We start from the raw sequence: 26,234 nt of genomic DNA, 5'->3' as shown, positions 1-26,234 counted from the left end.
TTATCTGAGAAAAATGTGTCCATTAAGTCTGTGAATAATGGAAAAAGATATGGAGATGAGTAAACTTCTTTCCAAGTTATTAGTTTGCAGATTTCTCAATCAGAGCAAGGTGGCAGTCTAAGGACAGCCCAGCTGCCCGTAGCACTTAATCTTGGGGTGGGAGCTGCAGTCCTGGGAGGGGGTGCTTTGCTGAATCTGGTTCAACAAAGCAAGGAGCTCCAAAAGGATGAAATGGCCATGACGTTCAGTATTCTTTAAGTGGAAATTGACCTGGAGAGGGACCCCCTTGTAAAAAGCAAGAAACCTGTTACCATGATGTATCAAGGAACTTCTGAGTGGCCCATTCACTCTCCCAGCCTCTGATCCTGATTTCTGAGCATCCCTGTAACCTGGCCTCCATTTGTTGGTATGCAGTGGGAATACTGTACACCACAGGAAATACTGGGGATAAATGATCCTGCTGACAAAAGAACTGCAGAGGGTTTATGTGCGTTGTGTGGGAGACTGAAGAGTAAGACACCATGGTAGACAGGCAAATGTCAGCAAAGCGGAGAACTGGAACCTTGTTTGTCCTAGAAGTTATTGTCTGTGGCCATCCTAAACCACTAAATGGGGGAAATCATTTCATCTTCTCTTAAAGCTTGAGTAACAATAAACCTTAAACAAGAAATTATTAGGGAATGCATATCATCTCTTCACTGAGGACCCTTGAGTTTCTTTTTTATTTACTATATTTTTGAATACATGTATCATCAAAATTTTAGAAGCTTTTTCATCACAGTTGACACCTGTATTGTTTAAGGCATTGAAATCATAGAGCTAGATAGACTTTAACAGTTAGAAATGTGATGTTATTTTAACTTCATTTCATTGTTCTTCGCTAATGCCAAGTAACATAGGCGGGAATTATTTAGCCGTCTTGGACATTAAATGTTTGACTTTTTTGTTCCTTCTTTTGTTTTTAAAGATACTGTTTTCCCTTTGGACGACCTGAAGGTGCTCTAAAAGCTACACTTTCATTACTTGAAAGGGTATGTTTGAACATTACTTTATAAATACTATATGTGTTCTCAATTGCTGTGTATTTTAGTTATTGAACTAGGCAGACAGTCCTATTCCTTTGTACTCTCTCGAGTCCATGCATTTCATGAATTTCTCACCTTTTCTTACTACATTCAAACTCTCCCCATACCCGCTTCTTCCTCCCTGCAGCCTTTTCCAAAGCCACTACTGCCATCCTAGCTTGATATCATGAAATCTTTTTGATAGTATTCATTTCTCCCACCTCTTTTTTTTCCTTCATGACATAGTACTTTTTTTCAGTTAAGAACGATTATCTCTATTTTTCTGACTTCATAGTTGTCTTTTATTATCCCTCTAACTTTATTTGTACCTCTACCTGTCATAGTCCTCATGCCTGTAAGAGTTTATCATTTAATATTCACCAGAATATCATTTCTCATTCAAAATTCATCTCAGAGTTTATTTCAATTACTCTAGTTTGTGTTACCTTAAATGAATTCACAAGGTGTAAGAATTAATTCCCCCCCAAAAAATAACAGCCAAACCAGATTTAAAATCCATACTGACAAATCATTTTTAATGGAAGGTATATGCTCTACTCCTGTTTTTGTGACAGTTGAAGTTTGAAAGGGAAGTATTATTTTCATGTGTCTATAAATCTATTCATATGCTAGTTGGAGGCTAATGGTTAAGTAATGTGGTCAACTGTTCCTTATCAGAATTTAAAAGAATCTCTAGGTATCATCTATACCTCTTAATTTGATTATCCTGATCCTGATTTATTGACTTCATGTACTTGTTCTTGTCCATTTTTATGCCAGATTAATTTTAGAGATTATATTGTTTGTTTGCATCTCTATTAAGATCAAAAAGAGAAGACATTGGCCAGACATTATATCTCTATTTCAGTGATTTAATAACTTGGGGGATGAGGGCTAGAACGGATGATTAAAATGAGATCGGATTACAGATTGATTTTATTTTTATATCCCTGTCTTATCCCTGATTATTGTGCATTGTGTGATAGAAATATTATTGTAGTAGTTGTGCTTTATTATTATTTTTATGATATTGAAAGCTGCACATAACTCAGATTTTTCATAGTATTCATTTTATCCTATTCATTAAGGAATAATGGATAATATAAAATCCTTAAAGATTGCTTCCATTTTTGGAACAGTATCCATCATGAGTACCTAGTGCAGCCCGTGCCCTGGTTTCTATAGCAGAACTTCCTTCCTCACCTCAGCAGGGAAGAGTTAGTAATAGCACAGATGCCCTTGTGCCCTGCATTGACAGGTGGCAGGATGAACAGGGACATTTATTCTAGTTACAGTCATTAATCATATCTCTTGCTGAATTAAGAGAGAAATGTTAAGGGCCATCTCTTCATTTTTATGTCTCTTCACTTACTGACATAGAAAAATAAAACAATATGTATGTGAATTCTTGAAGCCTGTGTTTGGAAGAATATGGGAGGAAGCAGGAAACAGAGGTTGGCATCTCCCTTTTTGCATTTGCCAGCCCATTATCTGCACTTGCCAGGAAAGAAGATTCAGTCCCTCCTCCCCCGACTCCATATTAAGTGTCTCACTCCAGATAATGTGAAATACTTCCTGATTTAAACCCTAGACTCATTTCTATGGCAGACATAGACATTTCTAATTTTAACAGCTATTTCTCTTATTTAAAGTTTGTTACCATGGGAAGTCTGATAGTAAAGTTCATGGTTTTGCATTTGGAACAAAATTAATCTTAAAATCAAATTTTAGAAATAATCACATATAATAGTGGGTGTTTAATGCTTGTATATTTTTTATTGTTCACAGAAGTATTTTTCTGGCCTCAAAGTCTAATGTGCAGTTCTAATTAAAGTGCCAATTATATGTCAGAATAATGAAGAATAATTGAATTTGATAGGGGAAGAAATTTTCCAAATAATAAAATTTGCAGTTTGCAAGAAAGGAAACCTTGCCTAACAAAATTTTTTAAATGTTGTCAATGAGTAGCCTTAAAAGAAAAATTGTCGAGAATCACTGATATTTGGATGATTGAATAAATTAGAAATTATGAAATCCTTAGTGCTGAGGCTGACTGAAAGAGAATGAAATTATAAAGCATGAAATGGATGTTTTCCTGTTCTCTGAATATTCTTTCAAAATAAAAGACTAATAGAATAGTTAGAGCAGTTACAAAAGCATTGTCTTCTCTATATTAACACTCTGCCGTATATTTTATAATTTGAATATAAGCAAAACAAGAAAAATTGTGTTAAATATATGGAAAAATAGTTTGACTAACAGCGTAATCAATGCTTATTGTGATCAGTTTTATCACTAAGAAAGCTTTAAAGAAGATTATCAATGGGTCAATATAAAAGTGTTTAAATACACTATATTTTGAATTCTGGATATAACTGTATTTTTTCCCTGCCCAGCAATAAAACTTTTTAAGGAAAAATCCAAAAGCATATTTTAGGAACCCAGTAGAGAATAATCAGTTATTTTTTTGAAAATCCCAGAAAGTTTATATGTATTTTAACATTTGATACTCCATCAGCATTCATTTCACTAAGACAAAGAGTTTGACTCCCTCCTCTTTTTATCGTCTGCCATGGTATTTTTCAGCAAATCACAAATCATTAAAGTGTAATTATTAAGAGTAGAGGTCTGGATTATTTTAGTGCTCAAAAATTATGCTTATTCTTAATGGAATTTTTGTTTTTGTTTTCCAATATATTGCTCAAAAGATTTAAGGCTTTTAAGTGAGGGATGTGCAAGACAAACTTTGTTTATTACTTGTCCCCGGAACTGTAATCCTGATCTGAAACAGCTGCTCTGATGGTGTTGTGGGTCCCTAGAGGAAGAGTGACAGTCACACTGAATGGTGGCCTGGCCTCTGGGAGGTTTTGATGGGCATAAATGAGGCTCAGACAGGAGGAGCCAAGGTTGGAGGATTACATTCCCAGTTATGAAGTGCCGACTCATTACTTCCCCCCATGTTACCTAGGACCCCTTCCCCTTTCCCAGCAATAGGTCCAGGACAATTGTGTAATTTGTTTTTACTATTTATTTTATGCAATATCTATCTTCTTTCCCTCTGTCTGTCTGTCTGTCTGTCTCTACCCCCTTCCTCTCTTGGTAGGTTTTAATGAAAGATATTGCCACTCCCATACCAGCAGAAGAGGTGAAGAAAGTGGTCAGAAAATGTCTTGAGAAAGCTGCCTTGATCAATTACACTAGACTCACAGAATATGCCAAAATAGAAGGTCAGTGCAGTGAGCAATTGCCAAAGTTGCAGTGAGAGCCCACAATGCCTATTAACTGAATTTTCTATGAGAAGTCCTTTCCTTTCCTGAACAATCCTGTGCCACGGCAAAGGGAAATGTCTCATTAAAATCTCAGCTGGTGAACTGAAGAGCTTTTTCCTATTCATTGCTTTAATATGCCTCCTGGGACTCTGCTTGAATGAAAGACCCAGGATCCGTGCTTAAGTTGTTCTTTGTTCTTATTTTGAGTTTTCAAGAAACCAAAAGGTGTTTTCATGGGTTGTATTTTTTGACATTACTGTAAGTATGTCTAACATTTAAACTATGGGCAGAGGATTCTTTCCTGATCAGTAACAGTGTAGTATTACATAATTTTATTTTCTGTTCTGCGGTGTCACTCAAAGAAGGAGGAAACTTGTTGATTATTGTGAGGGCTGAAATAAACTGATAGAACTTCCTGCAGTTTTTAATTGCTTGCAATATATTGATGCATTTGAAAGATTAGGTCTCTTGAGAGGACTGTGCATTTTTTTTCTCTTTCTTCAGGCTTTATCCATTAAGGATACTGATATTTAAAATGTTTAGAAATAAGGAGATTGAAATTTGAGGGAAAGTCACAAAATCAGCTTTTATTCAACAGTCCTTTGATTTATATAATTAAAAATAACAGAAAAGGCCTCAAATTCTTTGCTCAAATTATCATAAAACCAGCTTATCTAAGAATGAATACATGTAGCATTAATTAAAGGAAGGAAAAAGTTTGCAGTTGATGTTAAATACCTAGTACATCTGAAAATAAAAAGTCATCCTTTAAAAAAATTTTAGTAACTTTCAATATAAAATTGTACTTAATAAATTATAAATTTATTAATTAGTTGATACTAGGATAGTTTTCTCAAAATTCAGCCAATGAAAAAGATTGATTATAATTGTTTGGGTTATTCCTTTTTTCTCTCCAAATCTGGTCAAGCTTTCTAACAAGCATGCGTTGACCAACCTCCTGAGAGATTAACAAAAAAAGCCATCTCATTACTATAGCAACCAATATTATATCACGAGAGTAACAACATGAAACCTCCTTAGTTACCAGTTTAACATCATTAATTATGATATCATGTTGTGTTAAGAACATGCAGTCATTTGGGGAAAGTGGAAGATAAACACATTGGTTTTCAGTTTTGAATATTCATTCCAATAATGAATGTTTTGGGAGTTTTGAGTGTTCTGAACACAGATGGAAAGAATTGATATAAAAAAAGACATAATAAATAAATCCTTTCAAATTTGGCAAAGAGAAAAAAAGTTTGTGCACAACATGAATTAACACTATGCTGTTTTATATAAATGTTATGAACCCTATTGGAAAAACAATAAGAATTGTTTTGTTCTTGACTGTCTATTTTAGTTTATATTTTTGACCATTACCTTGTCCAAGAATACAAAAAAGATAAGCAGTATATTTCTCTGTTTATCACTGTATTTTATAGTCATAGGATCTATTTTAATATGGATAAAGAATCTTATTTGTACACATAAAAACAAGTCTGTGTTAGAGAAAAGCCAATAGTAGGGCCAAATGGACAGGGAACAGGGAACCTTCCACCGTTTCCCTTTCTGGAGTCACCCCTCTCTTATCTCCAGTCTAACGTGAGAATATTCTAAAAAGTGGATCCAAGCAGTCCACTCAGATAGGATTGCCATTTAGTCTCCATTCGAAAAAACAAAATGCTCATTTGATGAGAAAAACTTCTGTGCTTTTTTATTATCTTCTTTCCCCCCACCTCCAATTTTTATCTAAAAAAAGAAAAGTGCTTTTGTTTTATGCTCAGGACCAGACCAAGAACAAAATCAAATTTTAGTTAGAAATAGGAAGTAGGCTACTACTTTTCCTTGCTTGGTTGGCCTTCTACATTATATGAGCAACCTGGGTAGAGTTTGCTGTTCTCCTAAATTGTCTTTTCTTATGTTTTAGGCCCAGCAGAAAAGGAAACAGGTAATTAATATTCCTGCATGCACGTGCCATTATTTCCCATGTGGAGTGTGATATCTTTTAAACCACTTTGTTGATGTGTGATTGACAAACAGAAAGCTGTATGTGTTTAATGTATACGACTTGATAGGTTTGGAGATAAATATACAGTCACGAAACCGTCACCACAATCTATGCCACAAACATCTGCATCACCTCCAAGAGTTTCCTCCCACCCTCTTTATTTATTATTATTGTTTTATAATAAAACCATTTAAAATAACATCTACCTTCTTAGCAATTTTTAAGTATGCAATACAGTGTTGTTAGCTATAGGCACTCAGCAGTATAGTAGATCTCTAGGACTTAATTTATCTTACATAACTGAAACTTTATATCTTATGATTAAACTTTATATCCTATGATTAATACTTCCCTATTTTCTCCTCCTGTGGAGACCACTCCTGGAAATCGCTGTTCTGCTTCTGAGTTTGACTATTTTAGATTCCTCAGATAAGTGGAATCATACAGTATTTGTCATTCTGTATCTGGCTTATTTTTACTTACCGTAACATCTTCCAGGTTCACCCATGTCACTAATGGCAAGGTTTTTCTTCCTTTTTAAGGATGAATATGATCCTTAATTTTCCACATTTTCTTTATCCACATTTTCTTTATCCATTCATCCATCAATGGACATTTAGGTTGCTTCCATATCTTGGTTATCGTGAATGGTGGTGCAGTGAACATGAGAGAGAAGATAATCTCTTTGAGATCCTGATTTCACTTTCTTTGGATATATACCCAGAAGTAGGATTGTTTAATTCTGTGGTATTTTCATTTTTAATTGTTTCAGGAACCTCCGTACTGTTTTTCATAGTGTCTGCACCAATTTACTTTCCCACTAATAGTGTACAAGAGTTTCCTTTTCTTCTTATCCTCACCAATACTTGCTCTCTTTTGTTTTGTTTTGTTTTGTTTTGTTTTATAATAGCCATCCTAACAAGTGTGAGATGATATCTTATTGTGGTTTTAATTTGCATTTCCCTGAAGATTAGTGATGTTGAGCACTTTTTCCTATACCTGTTGGCCATTTGTATGTCTTCTTTTGAGAAATGTCTGTCCAGTTCCCTTGCCTACTTTTAAATTGGGTTATTTGGGATTTTGCTATTGAGTTGTATGAGTTACTTATATATTTTGGCTATTAACCCTTTATCAGATATATGGTTTGCAAATATTTTCTCCTATTCTGTAGGTTGCCTTTTTATTTTGTTGTTTCCTTTGCTGTTGGTGGTGTGATATTTTGATATTGACGAATAGCAAATCTCTTTTTCAGGGCTTCTATTAGATCATTTTGATTAGGGTACTGAAAATGTTTTGATTTTTATCAGAACAATTGCTAATGCTTTGCGAGGAAAGTATAGGCCATTTATCTCTGTAAAAGTTCAGCAATATTTTTTGATATGAATTCAAAGCAAAAAACCCAAGGCTATATTAATGTTCTGCATTGTGTTATAAGCATGGACACTAATCTTATTTGGAAGCTGTCACCAATATTTGAAGGGCTCTTACAGCTAGGAAAGAGGACCATCTTCCTTTACCACTCTTGAAAATAGCATGAGAGTAAAAAGCATAAATGCCATTAAATAAAAAGTAAGCCATTATTAACTTTGAAAGTTGTTAATCATAAGGATGAACAGAGGTTATGAAATCCTACCCTCAGGAAATTTCTAGGAAAGAGTTCTCTTGAGTCACTGAATTTTTTAAGATTTTATTATTTTTTTTCTCATACCCCTTATCACAATTGTAATTAATTTAACATATGTGCCATTCTTTGTTCATCCTGTCTTCTCTTCAGCTCCTTGCAGGCAGGGTCCTTAGTGACTTGTTCACTCTTATATCCCCAGCACTGAGCGCTGTGGCTATTGACACAAAATAGGCACTCAGTACTTTGGAGAGAGACAAGAGATTAGTTAGCTCCATCTGAAAACAAAGGAGCAAGAGACAAGTAATGAACCTTCCCAGTCCTAATTATCTCATTTTAGTCAAATTTTGTTTGCAATGCTATAGATAAGTTTGCTTGGGTTGTTTTTAACTGAAATCTTCCATTAAGGGCTCTATTTCTTTTCTTTTCTTTTTCCTACCCTTTTCTATTATTTTCCAATATTTGATCCCAGAAAGTGATAGGAACAAAACACTGAGAGCCATGAAAAGGGGAAAGAACATACCTACAATGATTGCTAAGTGCACTTTAGGAAAAAAAATGAATTAGAAAAAAAAAAAATGAGACTATTATCATCACCTGTATGACAGCCCATTGTTAATAGCAACAGTCTCATGCTCTTTAACAAACTTTTTCAAAAAGTGTTATACCCCACAACAGTCCTGTTGTGAAAACAGTTTTTATCCTAGTTTACAAACAGAAGTCCTGGGTTATTGGTGGCTTTCCCACTGCCGTAGAGTAAATAAGTCTGCCAGCTGGGACTGGACTCAGGTGTCATGATCCTTAAGAGGCTGTGCTTCTTCCCCTGTGAAATATGAAAGGATCGCAGTGTGCCTTTGTGAAGCATGGGGCGCAAGCGCTGTGTAGAGATGTCCTGGTCCTGTTAAAGAGAGAAGCAAGGAGGAAGGAGCTGTCTTCCATGCACCTCGCTTCCACCAGATGGAAGTTTTCCCTTCACATTTATTTAGCATCCATACCCACTGCTCAGCTGTACAGGTTGGCAACTCTAGGAAAATGCTTCTATTAGAATTAAATACTTGTGTAGAAGACAGAGTTTTTAAAAAATAAAGGTGGTTATATTCCTGTATCTGCATTTGGTAGCAAGTAAACCTAACAAGGTTACCTAGTAAATGTTCTTGGGTGGGGGGGAGGTGCTTTCAAAAGCAAGTAAAAATGAGAATATCAGCTGCATGTGTAAGAATTCAAATGCTTGATGATACTTTCAAACAGTCTCTTTAGCATTATAATCATTTTCTTCAGTTTGCTTATACCCTCTACAAAAGAGAAACATTCTGGCCCAAATTCATCAAAATTTTGTTATCTGTTGAATGCCTATGTTCCTCAGAGATTTTTCTATTTACACTGCTTCATTAGTTTTTTAAACAATGCTACAAAATATATATTTTACAGAAGAGGTCACTGAGACTTCAGGAAAAAGTTAGTAACCTATACAAGGTTTTGCTGCTGCCATTAAAATTCAGCAGACCAGGGATTCACACTTGAGTCTCTCAGATACCAGAATGCTTTTAATACTCTCTTCACTGGCTGCCATGCCTCCAAGAGTGTCTTATCTAAAGTGATGGGATTATATGATAAACACACAACCACATCACAAAAGCCAAGGATTAATATTTGTAGGGCTAATTTTTGTAAAAAATAATTATAGTTATTTAATAAGAAGAGCAAACACTTATGTGCCAGGCACTGTTCTAAGCACTTTGTATATATAAACTCATTTACTCCTTATAACAACCCTTTGCATTAAATGTTATCATTATTATTATTCCTTTTCCAGGAAACTGAACATGAGAGGTTATATAACTTGTCTACACTTACATAGCTAGTAAGTGGAAGATAAAGCCCACTATCTAGCTATTGATCTGTTTTCTTATATCCCTCTTTCTCCCTTTTGACAAGCTTCTCTACTTATTTTTTCACTCATTTAAAATCTTTTTGTCTGTTTTTCCCCACACATCTCCCAATGTCAGCTGTTGAAAGTGATTAAAATTTTCAAACCCCACTTCCAACCCAGAATGTTTCTCCCCGTCCTTGCTTTATTTTTTTCCCCAGCACTTGTTATTATCTAAAACACCATATGGTTCTTTCATCCTACTTCCTGTCCTAGAGTATTAACTCCACGAGGGCAGAGGGGGTTGTATTTTAACTACCGCTATACCCAACAGTGCTTAAAAAAAGTACCTGGCATGCATTTGATACTCGATAAATATTTATTGAATAGGCAAATTGAGTTTCTGGCATAGAGAGTTATCAGGCTACTTACAGCAGAAATTACGTCCATAAACTGGCAAACTGGCTTACAAAAGGTCATTCACACCAATCACTAAACAGTTACAATACAGAGCAAAACTAACCAGTAAAAATTAATACAATTGGGAAAATTAAGCCATGATTTCATGCCCTTCTTATGAGGGGTGGTCACAGATAGCAATGTATTAGCAATGTCCAGTAATCTCACATGTTTCAGTTGTCTTTATAATCCAGCATGCTGCTCATTGTGACTCATAGTTCTCTCTTATCCTTGGAAATTCTTCAGATTCTCCATTGGCAGCACAAATTTGCAGAATAAAGGGATTTTAAAATTTTGCAATGGATTAAATAAAACAAATGACCTCTCTCTAAATGTCTTCTTTCCTTCTTGGGAATTATTTGTATGTTTCATTGAGAACAGATAGTTCACTTTGAGAATTTGAAATTTCTAGAAAGCAATTCACTTTAGTTTGGGGGTTATAAAATGTCACCATTTAGCTGAATTGGCTTTTTTTTAGTACTAATTAAGAATTCTTTGATTTTCACTGTTACAAAATTGATTCATTTTCTCCTTATTTTTAATTGTATCGCTAGTTATGTAGTAGTGAGATCTGGATCCTTTTTATTTATGATCTAAGATTCAAACTGACACTGAAACTTCATTTTCCTAATTGTGTTTTCTTTTTAAGTCACATGCCTGGTTGATGCAAATTAGGTATTATTTTTAAAGAAAAATCAATTTGTTGTTTCCAAGAATTTCTTACAGATAAGAGCAGCAATCTTATGTCTAACAACAGTTCCTGCTTTCTCCTGAAAACTACATATCATATTGTGACTTAAGATAAAGAAAGGGGAGAGTGTTCCTTATAACTTGCCTTGACATGAGATCGTTTGCATAGACTTGGTACCTGGCTTGATGGGGAATCTAGAAATGCGGAGGTGCCTTGAGCAAAAGGTAGCATGAAATGAATAGGCAGAGTCTTTGTGAGGTGAGGATCTTTCTCGGCCCTCTGGTTGCCAGGTTCCCAAGTCTAACCCCCAGTGCTCTTGTTTTCAGAGTCTCAATTGAATGGGGTAGAGACTCTTTCCCAGAGGGCCACGGTGCTTTCTTTCTTTGAGACAAGAAATTGCACTGTGGCAGTTCTTACGTCATCAGGATGTGTGCACCGTCTGGGTGGCATCTTAGTTTAGCACTCCATTGTCAGATAACAGTGATAAATAATAAGTAAATAAAATCTGTTCTGCTTAAGAAGCTATGTGTTTAGAAGCTGACTGTATAAAAAAAAACTGCACTGTTGGTGAAAATAATTTTTGTTAATGGTAAATAATTTCTTAATATTTCTGGGGCTTTTTTGTTTTTTGCCTTTCTTTTTTTTTTTTTTTTTTTTTTTTTTTTTGAGACAGGGTCTCTCTCTCTCTCTGTCACCCCAGGTAGAGCACAGTTGTATCATCGTAGCTTACTTGCAACCTCAAACTACTGGGCTTAAGCAATCTCCTGCCTCAGCCTCCAGGGTAGCTGGGACTACAGGTGTGCGCCACCATGCCCAGTTAATTTTTCTATTTTTTTGGAGAAATGGGGTCTCACTCTTGCTCAGGTTGGTCTTGAAATTCTGGCCTCAAGCAATCCTCCTGCCTCAGTCTCCCAAAGTGCTCGGTTTACAGGTGTGAGGCACCATGCCTAGCCTCTTACTAATATTTCTAAGATAATTTTCTCTCATGAAAGTTTTATGTCTTTCCTTAGAAAATTGATTAAAAATTTTTTGAGTATTATATGTCTCCATGAAGTGAAGTTTGTAAAATCTGAATAATAGACTTGAAATTTCACTTTCCCATAGGAATTGGCAACACTTTGCAAAATGTCATTTGTATCTTAAACTGAATTCTCACTCTAGAAAGAACCCGACACATAGTTAAAGCATTTCTATTCAGGTTTTTGGATGATGGGATATTGGTCTGAAAGTAAAAACCTCTGTGGCCATTTTTGCTTCTAAGTCACTTGCTGATTAGGGACAAATTGACAGATACAAAGTTGTTGCTCTGAAACAAAGAGAATGTCTTACCTTTTTATTTAGGATATTTGAGAAAATCATATAAATCTGTTATCTGTCACAGGTTTTAGTTTGTAAAACAATATATGTATATATTGTAAAAAACCTCACTGATTGAACTATACTGATTTAGCATTTGTGATTATCTAGATAGGGAACAAACTGAAATTTATTTTTGTGCTATATATAAAGAAAAGCTATAGGTATTTTTCAGATGGTCAATGAAGTATTTAAATTACCTAAGAAGTTATTTTTTTTCTGATAGCCATAAATTAATTTCATCATCTAATATGATACAATTAAAATGTTAATTTTAAACTATTCTTATCAATATGTTCTTATCAACGTATTGAATTAGGCATCTTTAAAGCTATTTCTTGACCACACAATTGGACTTCTATTATATTTAATGCACTCGCAAGAAAGTATGAAGAACATACTCCCTTCTAGGTACTATGTAAGTAATACTAATTCACTTTGGCCTTTTCCACATCTGATCTGAAATGAGTGAGGACTTCTGGTGTGTTTATTCACCTCAGTAAACTTTCTCCCACCACCTCACTAACACGCAAGAGAACAACTCATGCTATATAATTTGTGTTCATGCTAATTAGTTAGCACTTCACAATGTTGACAGATTAATTCCTGTGTATTAAGAGATGTTTTGGGGACAAAATAAGCAGGGGCTGCAGGGACTATTGACTAGCAAGGACACATGAAGACATTATTTGCTCCTGTCGAACGGGGCTTTAACACTCCGTGTGTACCTTTAGTTTGATGAATTAACGCAGAGGAAAAGTCTGTGTTATGCAGTTACCCAGTAGCAGCTTGAATACTCGGGTAACCAAGTGAAAAGTCAGATGAGGACATGAGTACCCTGGAGGCAACACGGTCTCACTGCTTGCCACACTCTCAGGGCCTCTGCACTCACTGTTTACCCACAGCTTTAGTGACCACAGGAAAGGATGAGGGCTCTGTCTACCCTAGACAAACCGTGGAGATGCTTACGGACACTTACCTCTCCATCCTCTAAAATTGGTTCTGCGTCTGTGTTCCTTTAATATCTTTCCTGGCTTACCTGAGTTTAATTCTAGGAAAACAATAGTGTGTTACTTCATTTAAAAGAACTGCTGACGGCACTGTCCTGCTGCCCTCTCCTTTTTGCCTGCTACCCCTTAAATTGGAATTAATCTCTCTGGCACTGCATGACTTGTGCCTGTGTGTGGCGTTCGGTGACCTAAACAAGTGGCACCTTTCCTTGATCCGCAGTCTCTTGTCAATGAGTCATTCATCCTGTCCTTCCTTTTTCTAATTTAATTTATTGTGTGAGTTATAATAGATAGGGACAATCTCAGTCAGCGATGGTCATAGCTAATCCCATGTGTAAAAATGAACACTTGATTTGATCATGAACAATGTTCTCTTTCCAAATCATGCTATCATAAGAACTTAATCGTAAGTTTAAATGACACATAAGTCAGGGAATATGAGGACAGGCACTTCCTTTCAGACTTGTTAAGCATGTTAGGCCTCAGCTAACTCTACCCCTACAAACCTGTGGGTATCTGCATCTACCCATATCTCCTATTGTCCAGTATCAGGGGATGAGGTATCTCCCTCTTCAAAGGATTGCTACTGATCCCAATTCTGCCAGCCTCTTTCTGGATGGATTTTACTCTGTCATGTACCTCTTCTTTCTCCTTTGACTTGTACCTCTGTCTTTGTAGGTCCTTCCCTTCCATCTGTAACCGTGGTGTCGCCCAAAAAACAAGTTTTCTCTAAACTCTACTTCCAGCTGCCATCCAAAGAGTGGTGTCAGCCCCCTGGACCTCTCAGCCCACAGGAGTGTGGCTTCCAATCTTACCGATCTGTGTGATGGGTGGATTACACTAGCCTAGAATATAATGCAGTGAGAGGGAAACTGGATGGGAAATAAGCACTTAAATTCTGCTCCTGGCTTTCCCTTGCATTGCCTTGGGACAGCAATGCCTTACCTTTTGCCAGGTAAGACTTGGTAGCTGTAGGCCAGGTCACCAGCATCTGGGAATAATATTAAGACAGGGCCCCACTTCTGCTGCAGTGAGATGATGAAAACAGGACTGAGCTGACCCACTCCTCTGCATCCAAACCCCAGGCCTAGGGTATTACAGCCCACGGAGAATGTTCTGGCTCTCCACTTGGCCAAGTGCTACTGCTTTGAATAAAGTAGATTAAAGGTGAATCCCTGTCCATAGAAGTTTCCTAATGGGTTAGCAGTAACAGGAAATTATCAGTATTGATTCCAAATTGCCTGGGACTCTCCGTCCCAAGGCTTAAGCTCCTCTCTCCTCAAACTTCCTGCAAGGGACAGAGGCAGGGTCCTCCCTGTCATCCCATTCTCAATACCTCCAAAAGATCATGAGCTCTCAGCAAAAATAACTAGACTCTTGAGGAGTAAAGCCCCTATGAAAGACAAAAAACTAAATGGTATGTACCATCTGGAATTTATGAAGCAAGAATTTAAATTAAACATAATATATAAATACTCTCAAGGGGATATAGAAAGATACTATCAATTTGTTGCAGGAAGAAGTCATGAAAAATTAGGTGAAAATATTGGGTATGAAAATAATATGATTGTAAGAAAGATAGGATGCAGGATGAATATAAATGAAGAATTTGTTAGTGACCCGGAAATTCAGAATGAGGACAGCAGTAAAGGAGAAAGTGGTAGACAGTATGTAAGGAAAGCTAAGTGATACAGAGACTAGGAATAGAGTAAGAGAACTTCCATCAGACTGATTAAAAAAAGAGAGATGCAAATAAATACAGTACAAAAGATGAAAACAACTAGAGACACAAGAGACATAGAAAATAATGGAAGAGAATATTGTGAACAAATTCAAAAATTGAAAGTCTGGTGGAAATCGATACATTTCTTAAAAAACTATATAGTAGCAAAATCAGCACAAGAAACAAAACTCAAATAGGTCGATAAGCTTTAAAGAGACTAAAATATCTCAAAGACCTCCTCCTGCAAAGTCCCTAAGCCATGTTTGTTTTGGAAGTGAGTTCTATTATATCAAAGTTTTAAGAAACAATTTATATCCAAAATAAGTTCCATAAAATGGGAAATGAGTAAAAGCTGCCCACTTCGTTTCTTGAAGCAAATATCTTGATTCCCAAACCAGATAAAGACAATAAAACAAAAAAGAATTATTATAGGCCCATTTCATCATGTGCAAATATGCAAAATTCTTAAGTATTAATATATTATTAGCTCACAATATCCAGCAAGGCGCTGGGAAGATAATAAATATATCACAATCAATGGAAATTTATCCCAGGAATATAAAAGTGTCTCAAGATCAGAAAACAAAGTAAAAGCAAAGACTGATGCAAAAAAGTATGTGAAACAGTTCAACACATATGTATGATTAAAAATTATAAGGCTAGCAACCTAGAAAGGAGACTTCCTTAACTTTATAAATACTCAAATAGAAAAAAAACCTACAGAGAATTATTTTACTTAGTAGAGAAAAATCTAAAGGAATTGCATAGAGGATTAAGAACAAGTACCTACACTATCCTAATTCTGTGGGTCTTGGGCAATATAAAAGGAATGAAAAAAAGTGAATCAAAGAAATGGAAAGAGAGGAGATAAAACCATCATTGTTTGCAGATTGTCATCTCCCTAGAAAATGCAACAGTTCCTATGTAGAACTTGTTGGAACTGACGTAAGAGTTTAGCAACTTTGCCAGATATATAAAATCAACTTCTTAAAATCAATTGCACACTGATGGTTCTCAAGCTTTTTAGTCTCAGAACTCTTAACACTCAATTATTGCAGATCCCAAAGAGCTTTTGTTTACGTGGGTTTTATCTGCCCGTATTTACTATAGTAGAAATACTAAAAAAAATTATCATTTAGATATTTAAAAATAAGAGTAAACCCATTACCTGTCAACATAAGTGAAATATCTTTTTAAAAAAATTTCTAAAATGACTGTTTAGTGAGAAGCATGACACTGTTTTACCTTTTTGCGCGTCTCTTTAAAAACTACCTTTAATGGATGATAGCCAAATTCTCATATCTGCTTCTGCATTCAGTCTATTGCATTATATTATTTTGGTTGTTGTATATGAAAAAAAAAATCTGGCCTCGTACCGGTATGTAGCTGGAAAAGGGAAGAATATTTTAATAGACTTTTCAGATAGTTGTAGATTTTCTTCTGATACTATACCAAAGCTAGACAAGTAGTAGTTTCTTAAAGGTTGATTGCATTGTGGAGTCTGAAAGCAGATCAAGGAATTTTTCATACTGTTACATTAAATTCCATTAGTTTTCATGAGCTTTTGAATAGATGTTTCACCATACATGATTTTTAACTTCAGGTATTGACCATTTGGAAAATATTGGTTTACTGAGTTATCTTCCTAATGTTGGAAAATATGTAATATCAAAAAAATCACATTTTTTAATATTAGCCTTCTTAACAAAAAGTCTTAAAGTATTGAGAAGCTGTCAAGATCATGACAGATATGTTTTCTAAAACTCTAGTTTTTTTTTTGAAAGATCTAATAATAGCATTGGCAACAAATACTGTCTTGTTTTCCTTAAAGTGACATGTTTACTTTATTCAATTTTCAGAATATGTCTGCCAAATATCCAAGTCTGAATAATCATACTTTGTCAGTAGGCTTTTCAACCAAAAATGGTTCTGTATTAAAAAAACAAAAAACAGCCCTTGACTCAAACAGTTACACAAATATTTATCCCTGAGACAATAATTGTACTTCAGTTTGCAGAAGTACTTTATGCAAACTTCCCATTTTGTCACACATAATATTAAAAAATGCATACTTAAGGGCAAAGATTTAGTAAAATTCATAATTTTCACTGTTTCATCAAATACAACCTTATGTGAAACTGGCTTTTTCTTGAATGCATGTTAGTAAGGAATACAGTGACAACTATAATTTGACACCATGGCCTTGATTCATGCTAAGGCAATAGCAGTTTTACCTACCATTGCTTTTGCACCATTACGATCAATTTCAACAGAGTTTAAAAGACAAAACCATGTTAGTATTATTATGTAAGTAGTTTTGATCTCACCTCTGAAAGGTCTTAGGTGGTCCTTCCAGTGGTCCATGGGCCACGCTCTGAGCACCACTGCTCCACACCATCAATCAACGAACTAGAAAATATTAATGAAAATAAGGTAACTTTCACAGTAACAACCAAACTGTAAGGTATCCAGGAATTAACTTTGACAAAAACATGCAAAACTTCTTAGACCTCTTTGAAGAAAATTTGGAAACTTAAAGGTCATAGACTGTAATCTGGATAGATGTAGAGATATCCTATGACCTAGGAGGGGTGACTTAATAGTGTAAGATATAAATTCTTCTCCCAAATTAACCTATAAGTTCACTGTAATGACTATCAAAATTCCAGCTATTTTAAGAACTCAACTCTACCTTAAATAGAAGAATAAAGGATACTAAATAACTAAGTCAACTTAGAGGAAAAAAAAGTGTTGGAGACTTGTCTGATCAGATACTAGCCATCATCAAAGCCCACGATTAGGCAGATGGTCAAATGAAATATACAAAGTCAGACCCATGTATATATGGGGGCTTAATATAGTTCATCCCTAGGAAAGGTGGGACACAATTCAGTGGGGAAGGGATAGGCTATTTAGCAGGTGATGTTTTAAAGGTGGGCTTTTAAATGGATAAAAATAAACTGGATTCCTCTGTGAGAGAAACTTGGTCTCCCAAGAGATTAGAAATCTAAATGTAATGAAGAAAAGATCTACAACTATAAATTGGGATTTCTCTTTATTATAACTATTGCTAACTTTTGTTTTTACCTTTTCACTTCTTAGATGATTTTCCAAGTTTGTGTGATATCTAAGTTGAAACAAAATTGTTTTAACTTTCTTGTAAAACATAGCACGTTTCATTTTAGTTACTTCATTTTCTACACAGAAATAAATACATAGATAATGCATCAGGAATGGTTAATTAAATATATCCCAGATGCCCCAGGATCACGAAAAATAGTCTTATATTCTTCACAAAACTTCTCTCTGGTGAATGTGTCTTCTCTAAAAGTTCTTAGAGAGAACATAAGATCCTCCTGAGAAAACAAAACATTTCTGTAATGTCTCCTTCAGTGTGCTCCTTAAGAGGAATTATTCCCTCGGCTGTGATCTGTAACACTCTGAACAGCTCTTGCTAGAATCTTTCCTCCTTCCTCTGAAGATGCATGGAAATCTCATTACAAGTGTTCAACACCTGTTTTCTAAAAGGTCTCAAAGAGGATGTCAGTTTGCTCAGCGTACTTGACAGTGTGTCATGTATTTGTTGATTTTTTTTTTACTTTTATACAGAATGTGAATCACAGATAAATACAGTCTTGAAATAACAACCCTTCTTCCTTTCACAAGAAATTTTGTAGAATTTGTCATTTTCCAAAGCCAGAGTTTGCAAGCAACTGATTGGTGACCTCTCATTTATTTACTAACATATGTCAACAGGTAAACCAAGTGACATAGAGCAGCAAGGCTCTTGCAGCACCTTGTTAATCCGAGTAGTTTAGATGTGTTAAAAAGTCTTTTCCAATTGGAAAAAACCAGAGTAATGCAAACTGACAGCTTTTTAACTCTTTATTTGTCAGCAGGGTTTGGAAGAACTCAAAGACTGTGCAGGTAAAATAGTTTTGGAAATTAGGAGGGTTCATTACTTGTAGGCCACAGCTAAGTGGCCATATAACTTCAAGTACTAACTGAAAGGGCCTAATTGAAGCTTTTTAAAAGCCATATATATGTGGATTTCGAAGAGGAAACCTCTAAAATATCCATGAGACATCTGTACTCTACCCACACATTCACAGGGGTTGGAAAACTGAGGATGTTAAGCTGTAGAAATGTTCAAGATGGCACTAATCTCAACCTTACTGTCTATACATGGTCTTTACATTTGTCCATTTAGGAGACTTTCTCCAAATTTTATCATTAAATATGTTATCACTGCTAATACATGACTTGTCTGCCCTGGAAAACCTTGATAATGTATCAGAGGAAACAAAGACATATATACAGACATCAGGATCTTTTGACTAATTTCTCATCACCTATGGCTGCAAATCTTTTCAAATGGTATCTTTCATATGTGGTTACTATCTTCTGAAAACTTCTCTTCCCTTGTCCTTTAGCTGTCCTCCCAGCTGGCAAGCCTCTAGAGTCCCTCTCGTCTTCCCACTGCCCATCCCCTGAACAGACTATCCTCACTGCCCTGCCTCTCTGAACCCTGCCTTGCCTGTAGCCCCCACCGTTCACAGGCAGGCATTCTCCTTGAGATGGAGAAATGGTTAAGGAGCTGAGGGGCAGGGGAGGATGCGAGTGTATAGGCATGATGGTGCTCCTTTTATGTATGAATATAACCAATGACATGGAAAGGATGTTTTAGGTAAATGCAGTTAGAAGATAAGAAGGACTAAGCATGAAACTAAAGATGCTGTAGACTTTAGACTATATATGATTCAGTGTTGGCATGGCAGTCACTAAGATTATGCTAGTGGTTTTCAATTTCTAAATTTGAACTATATTTGGGAGAAAAGGATACATGTATGTGAAGAACAATATACCAGGAAGAGGGGGACCATTTATTAGTTTCAGCTATTGAAAGTGCGTATGTATGCACATATGTGTTTGTGTGTGTGTGTGTATATATATATGTATATGATACGACTAAAAACCAGTCTTTTAAAAACCTCCAATTATACAATTAGCTGGCAAAATTATCAGTGGAAAAATTGTTTTTCTGTCATTAGAATCCCACAATATAGTTCTATCCATAGCTAATGAGAGCAAACTAAAGACACAGTATAAAAAACTTTCTTCTCCTTCAAGCCTTTATGGTCTTTACAGCTAGCAATGCTGTGGAGAAATATTTTTCCCTGTGAGACGTTAGATTTTCCTACTTCACAAACTTCAGGGGACAACTCAGGGTCTCCATAAAAAGACTTTAATAAAACTCAAATTGGGGTGTCTATGTCTCTCACCCTTTGCAAATCACATAACTATAAAAGCCTGTGTCAAATGATAAACTAAATATTAATTTTTGTGGGGGGGGGGTTCCTAGTAATCTTTTCTTTGTAATTCCATCACCATCATCTCTTATTTTAAGCTCTTAACAAGATAGCATGCCTTAATATTCCTCCCAAAGGACATCTCACCAAGAGTCCCTGCTTTTAGCTCACATATGTATCTGACATTTTTGGCTCATCACTCATGGGTCACCACTACTGTTGGCTTATGGAGATGGTTCCATTTAGATCCAGTCCAGCTGCTATTGGCAACTCTAGTGGCCAATTCTCCTTTGTTCCACAGCTGGTCATTGACTTAAAAATGAATTTACTGATGTGAAAGATAATCCGTGAGAAACAGTTAATGTGACTGTGATCACAGAACAATTATTCTGAAGCACTATATCATTAGCATGGTTAATTCCAAGGAAATATTAACTGGAACTGTTACTTTAACTGACAGAGCCATTAAATGAGTTGGTCCCAAAGGGAGCCATGGAAGTAGGAGGCCACAGCCCAATTGTTTTCACCTGTAGGGACACCCACCCTGCCATCTTAGATTAATTATTTTCATTGAGGCATAGGATTGCCCAAATATGGACACTATTCTCTCTAGGGATCTCTCTAGGGATCAGTTCAGATTCTGCAGAAAAGGTCACCTTTTACCTAAAATGAGGTTTCTATAAACTTGTAGCTTGATTTCAGGTAAAGGAGAAAATAATCAAAATTTACATAGATTGCCTTTGTTTTTAACTTAATTTCTTGTAAACACTAGCCATTCTCAAAGTGCATTCCCTAGGCCAGCATCATGAGCATCACCTGGCAACTTGTTAGGCAAATTTTGGGGCCCTATCCAAGATCTACTGAATCAGAAATTCTGGAGGTGATGCCAAGCAATATGTGTTTTAGCCAGCCCTCCGGGTGATTCTGATGCACGCTTAAGGTGAGCTGCAGATCTATACTGAAGATATTGCATTCATTGATGAAAGCAATATGTATCCCAGCACTCAAAGAATATTAGTATTGGTTGGGTTGCAGCCAGATGAACCAGGAGAGAGTCAGTGATGCCTCGTTCTCTTTCTTTAGTTGGCAGTGCCAGTTCTTGGAGATGTCGGAGTTATTGGAGCAGGGATAGGCAAGATCGACCCTAAGAATTGGGGAGGTAGGTTGAGTTTTAGGAAGCAAATTTTCCCCAGACTTTGAGGGAGTCTTTTTAGCAAATTATATACTATTCCCCCTAGGGTACTAAGTCCAGAGAGTTCCCCCAGGATCATCTAACCTAGTCACAAGTTCTAAAGAAGTAAGAGACAGGTGTGGGGGGAGGGGAGGAATAGGTTGTTTTGTTTAGTGGAGAAGAAGGTATCTGATTTCCCACCCTCCTCTCTTGGGATGAGAAGGCCTGTGAGTATTGAGATCTGGCCAGGATTAAGACTCCCTGGCACCTGCTCGTCCTAGGCGCTGGCACTATGTCACTTACCACAGGTTGTGTTGCCTGCAGCAGGAGGATGAGTCCAGAAAAATCTCAGTAAAAATTTAGACTTTTCAATGGAATCTTCAGTCTGGACTATGCAAAGAGGGAGACTGTTGACACAAAACAAGAGTCAAGATTCAAATTAGAACAGACTAGGGATTCCATAAAAATTCCCTGGCCAGTGAAAGTGGACTAAAGAGGTTTGTGGTTTATGAATGGACAGAAGGTATCGAACATGGAGGAGTTAGTTGAGATAGAGCCTTTTCTGTACTTTGTAATTAGAACAAGCTGTTTATGTGCCCATATGTGTATAAAATCTAGTGTTGCCTTACATTTCTGGGAGTGAGGAGCTAGGGGAAGCATGTCACTGTTTTGGGGAGGAGAGAGAAATGGAGGGATCCATTCCACCATTTCTTCAGCTGAGTCTAAGGGTAGATAAGTTTTGCCAACAAGCAGTCCACAGAGAGGAAGCTGACAGTCCTCACCACGGGATGACCTCTGGGGCTCCAGGTAAAAGAAATCAGATGCTATACCCTTGCCCCAACGTCCGTGTTCTTTTCAAACTCACAGGTGAAGCATCCCCACTTTGGCCTCAGAGAAGTCCCAGGTGAATACTTTCATGTTGCTAACATCCCCGCATCTTCCAAACCGTAGTCTTTCCTTTAACTCCTTTCAGTAGATAATGGTATTTTCCCATTTTCTCCTCCTTTCCATACCTTTTTTTCCAGTTTCCTGAAGTTATCCCTAAAGCCCCTTCTTAAGGTCTTTCATGTTTTTTGCCTCAGCTGTCTCCTGGATGTCAGAACCTTCTTCTCATGTGTCTGATTTATCTATATATTTATTTATCTATTTATTTACTTAGCAGGTGAGAGAAGAGAAGAATGAGCTCTTTTTCTTTGGATGGGAGGGGGAAAAGAGGGAAGACATCCACATTAGACTGCTGCTAGCTTTCTAAACGCAAACACACACATCTACTAAAATAATTTCATTCTAAAGAACTCCATATGATATATATGATCAATTTAAAGCCTTCCTGTTGATGCATCTTTGATCCTATTTCTTGCTAATAATCCTGTTCTCACATGCTGAGTGCCTTTAATCCACTCTCTATCCAGACTTCATTACAGAACTTCCTCATATGACCAAAAGTGGATGGTATGTTGCTATATTCTGCCTTATAATCTGGTTAAGGAGAAATATATATAAATTCTTTGAAGGCAGAAATATTATCTTGTTCACCATTGTATTCCTTGGTCTTAAGCACAGTACCTTACATGAAATAAATGTTGAATCAAATTCAGGGCCATAACTTCTGGGGAGTTGAAAGATCAAACAGGAAATCTGAGTGCATATAGTAATTATTTCTTGATGCGCTCTAGCTGATCTTCATGGCCTAGATGCAAGGGAGCGAAGAAGACAGGGTAACGTTGGGGTAGGGTTATTGCCATAGTCCTTCAATTTAACACCATCTTGGGAACCATTTCTTGTTTAGCTGCAAGTACAGATACAATCAGTCTGTTAAAAGTTAAGCTCATAGTGGGGGTGGCAGAAGTGAGGACATTTAAAACTGCTCTGATCAAAGTTAGTTTTTGATAATCATTACATAATTTATACATACATTAAATCATCACATAGTACATCTTGAATATATACAGTTTTTATCAAATATTTTAAAATAAAAAGTTAAGGTCAAAAGCGTTATAAATTTCTCCGTATTGTAGATGGAGAAAAAGGAACTGAAGTGATTTCACTGGTCTTCTTCCCATGTCCCCATACGACCTTCACCATGAGCATCATTATGCATCCACCACTAGGGACTTTGACAAGAAATGGCTGCAAGGGAGGCAGCCCAGGCGAATGTGCCAGTAGTCCACACCCTCTCTGAAGCCACAGAGTAGAATTAAAGCCTACCCTAAGCAAACAGTTAAGCTGTCTTCTTACATCTTCCCACCCCCTACCTTTTCTCCAGTGAGATCTCTTCTTAAATGTACAGAGGTTTAATTAAAAGAATTTGATTTGGGGAGCCAACGAGTATTATCATAGAAAACTAAAGATGTTGCAGAATGAGGAAGAATTGTAGCCAAGAGCAACGCATTGAAATTCATCAAGAAATCTTGCTACTTTGAGCATATTTGTTTTAAATGTCACTATTTGAAATGTATTGCAACAATCAGCAACTTGGTGTGAATTTGAAGAATATAGAGACATCTGTAATGCTTTGGAAACGTTACAAAATAAGTGAAAGAAAACATTTTAAGGAGGAATTCTCAAATATTCACCGTGTTCAGGTTCTTAATGGAGCTATCGATAACCTTGTTGTCTAACAGAGTTCTGACTATAGAATGCATTAAACTTCTTGGCTGTAGCCAAATGGGTGACAACCAGAGATGGCATATACAGTGCACTTGATAAAATGCTGTTTATTTAAGATATTAGAGTGGCCATTATGTTCAAGTACAAAGTTTCAATCCTCTCAATAAACTTAATCTAGGAAGAATAAGATGTTTTAGAATGTTTTTTAAATTTCACTAGGACACAGTGTACTCTCAGAGTTGTTACTTAACATAGTGTCAGATGTAAAAATTGGTTTTGATAGATTCACACATAAACAGAAATAAGTTTAGAGGTTCTTTCTGTGATTCTTTTCCATTATTGCATACTTGTGGCTAAGGATATTGGTTTGGGGGGGGGGTGTGTGTTTTAGAAATTTTTATTTAGGAAATTGAAAATAAAATAGAGTTCAAGTCATTGTATTATTGCTGATTTGTATGACATCACAGGTAAGATTTTAATCCCATCTTAGCCAGTACCTGTTTGACCTCAGATACCTTCTTCTGCCTCTCCAGGACTCTGGAAATGGGAATCATTATTCTCTAACTTGTAATATGGTTGTGAGAATTCGGTAAATAATGTTCTAAAAGTATGTAATAAGTTCCTAATTGGTGTTAAATAAATTTTGTTCTCTTTCTCTTTCTTTATGAAAAACATGTTATACATATATAAGTATATTAAAAATAATATAATCCAGTAGATAAAGCATAGATTCTCTCAGCTAGAAAGACTCTCAGGGATGATCTGTTTCAGTGATTCTTAGCATTTGTTTGGTTTATGGACAATTTTGAGAATCTGATGAAAGTTATGGTCCTTCTCTCTCCCCCAAAATAAGCCACTGAATACAAAAATTACCTTATAATTTTAAGGGGTTCAAGAACGCTCTGAAACATATCCCTAACCCCCTGGGTTAAGAATCCCCAACTTAATTCAATACTCTTCATCTAAAAGTGGAGACATTAAGGAAGATAAGTTATATGCTCTTGAGAATTAGAAGTTATTTTGAAGACTGTTTTCTGAGGGAGTCTTTCGCAACTTAAGAACAAAGCATTCATCAGTTATTTCAGCAGTTTTCTCATTATTCTGATAGTATACCTGCATTTTATCTATGACTTGATCTCTTGTTCATCCTTGATGTAGTAGTGACGGAAGAGCTGTTTGCAATCTCACGCAAAGTTAAACAAAATAATCTGAGCATCGATTGAATTTTTAACGTGCTTATGCTTTTCCCCCATAATCATGCTGCTGCATTCTCAGTAAACATTCATTAAATTCCTGCCGTGGTTCAAAGCCTGCACAAGATAACTGTATGACTGAGAACAAGTTTCTGACTAGATCTAGGCACAGATATGTATCAGGCTCATGAGCCTATAATAAGGGGAATTTAGAGAGAGGAGCACCTCATTCAGCCCCAGAACTCTGAGAAGGTGCCACAATAAGGCAGCATTAAAGTTGATCCTTGAGTGATGATTAGGAATTTGCCAGGCAGAAGATCTAGAGATCCTAACTCCATATGTGTGTGCAGACTTTACATTGCATAATCTTTTTAGTTTGAAATATTTAACTTTAAATTATGCTTATGTGTTAATTAATGCTAAAATATACGGGATGGCCACTGAAGACTGTTTCCCTAGTTTCATCAACTGTGCATCATCATTCTCTGAGCCATGTAGTCTCCAAACCTCAGGCTCATACTCCTCTCTGGCTGCAATTTCTAGCCACGCACAATGACTCGCAGATGCTTCCTTTACAGTGTGTTGCATCTTCCCTTTATTTTCTGTTCCCACTGTCATTTTCCCCGAGTTCACCATTTCACTGGACCAGACCCTCAGGATCCACGTCAACAATTGTTGTTGCACACAACCGCCAAATACAGTTTCCTAAAACAATTTATTCTGAGGCCCTGCTGAGAAACATCTGCCCCAGGCTATCTATAGAACACAGTATATCTTACTTAAAGCCTGCCACGATTACCCCACCTTCCCTAGCACGTTCTTACTCCAGCCAGGCAAGTACAAAGCATCGATGTTAAGAGCCCACATGTAGTTCAACTTC

At 36.3% G+C, this 26,234-nt stretch overlaps 1 protein-coding gene across 14 annotated transcripts in view; it reads left to right on the top strand.

Moving 5' to 3' along the window:
* The window catches only part of CADPS2 (calcium dependent secretion activator 2), a 451,849-nt gene that overhangs the window by 333,632 nt on the left and 91,983 nt on the right, over positions 1-26,234 (top strand). For 9 of the 14 annotated variants that reach the window (XM_069462749.1, XM_069462748.1, XM_069462744.1 and 6 more), the window contains 3 exons: positions 968-1,031; positions 4,168-4,291; positions 6,264-6,284. In XM_069462749.1, coding sequence (XP_069318850.1) covers positions 968-1,031; positions 4,168-4,291; positions 6,264-6,284 — 209 coding nt within the window. The remainder of the gene's footprint in view (positions 1-967; positions 1,032-4,167; positions 4,292-6,263; positions 6,285-26,234) is intronic. The other 5 variants (XM_069462753.1, XM_069462752.1, XM_069462756.1 and 2 more) reach the window with 1 other exon arrangement.

Source organism: Eulemur rufifrons, chromosome 29 (genome assembly GCF_041146395.1).
Source record: "Eulemur rufifrons isolate Redbay chromosome 29, OSU_ERuf_1, whole genome shotgun sequence".
NCBI lineage: Eukaryota > Metazoa > Chordata > Mammalia > Primates > Lemuridae > Eulemur > Eulemur rufifrons.
This window is presented reverse-complemented; position numbering and strand designations above follow the sequence as displayed.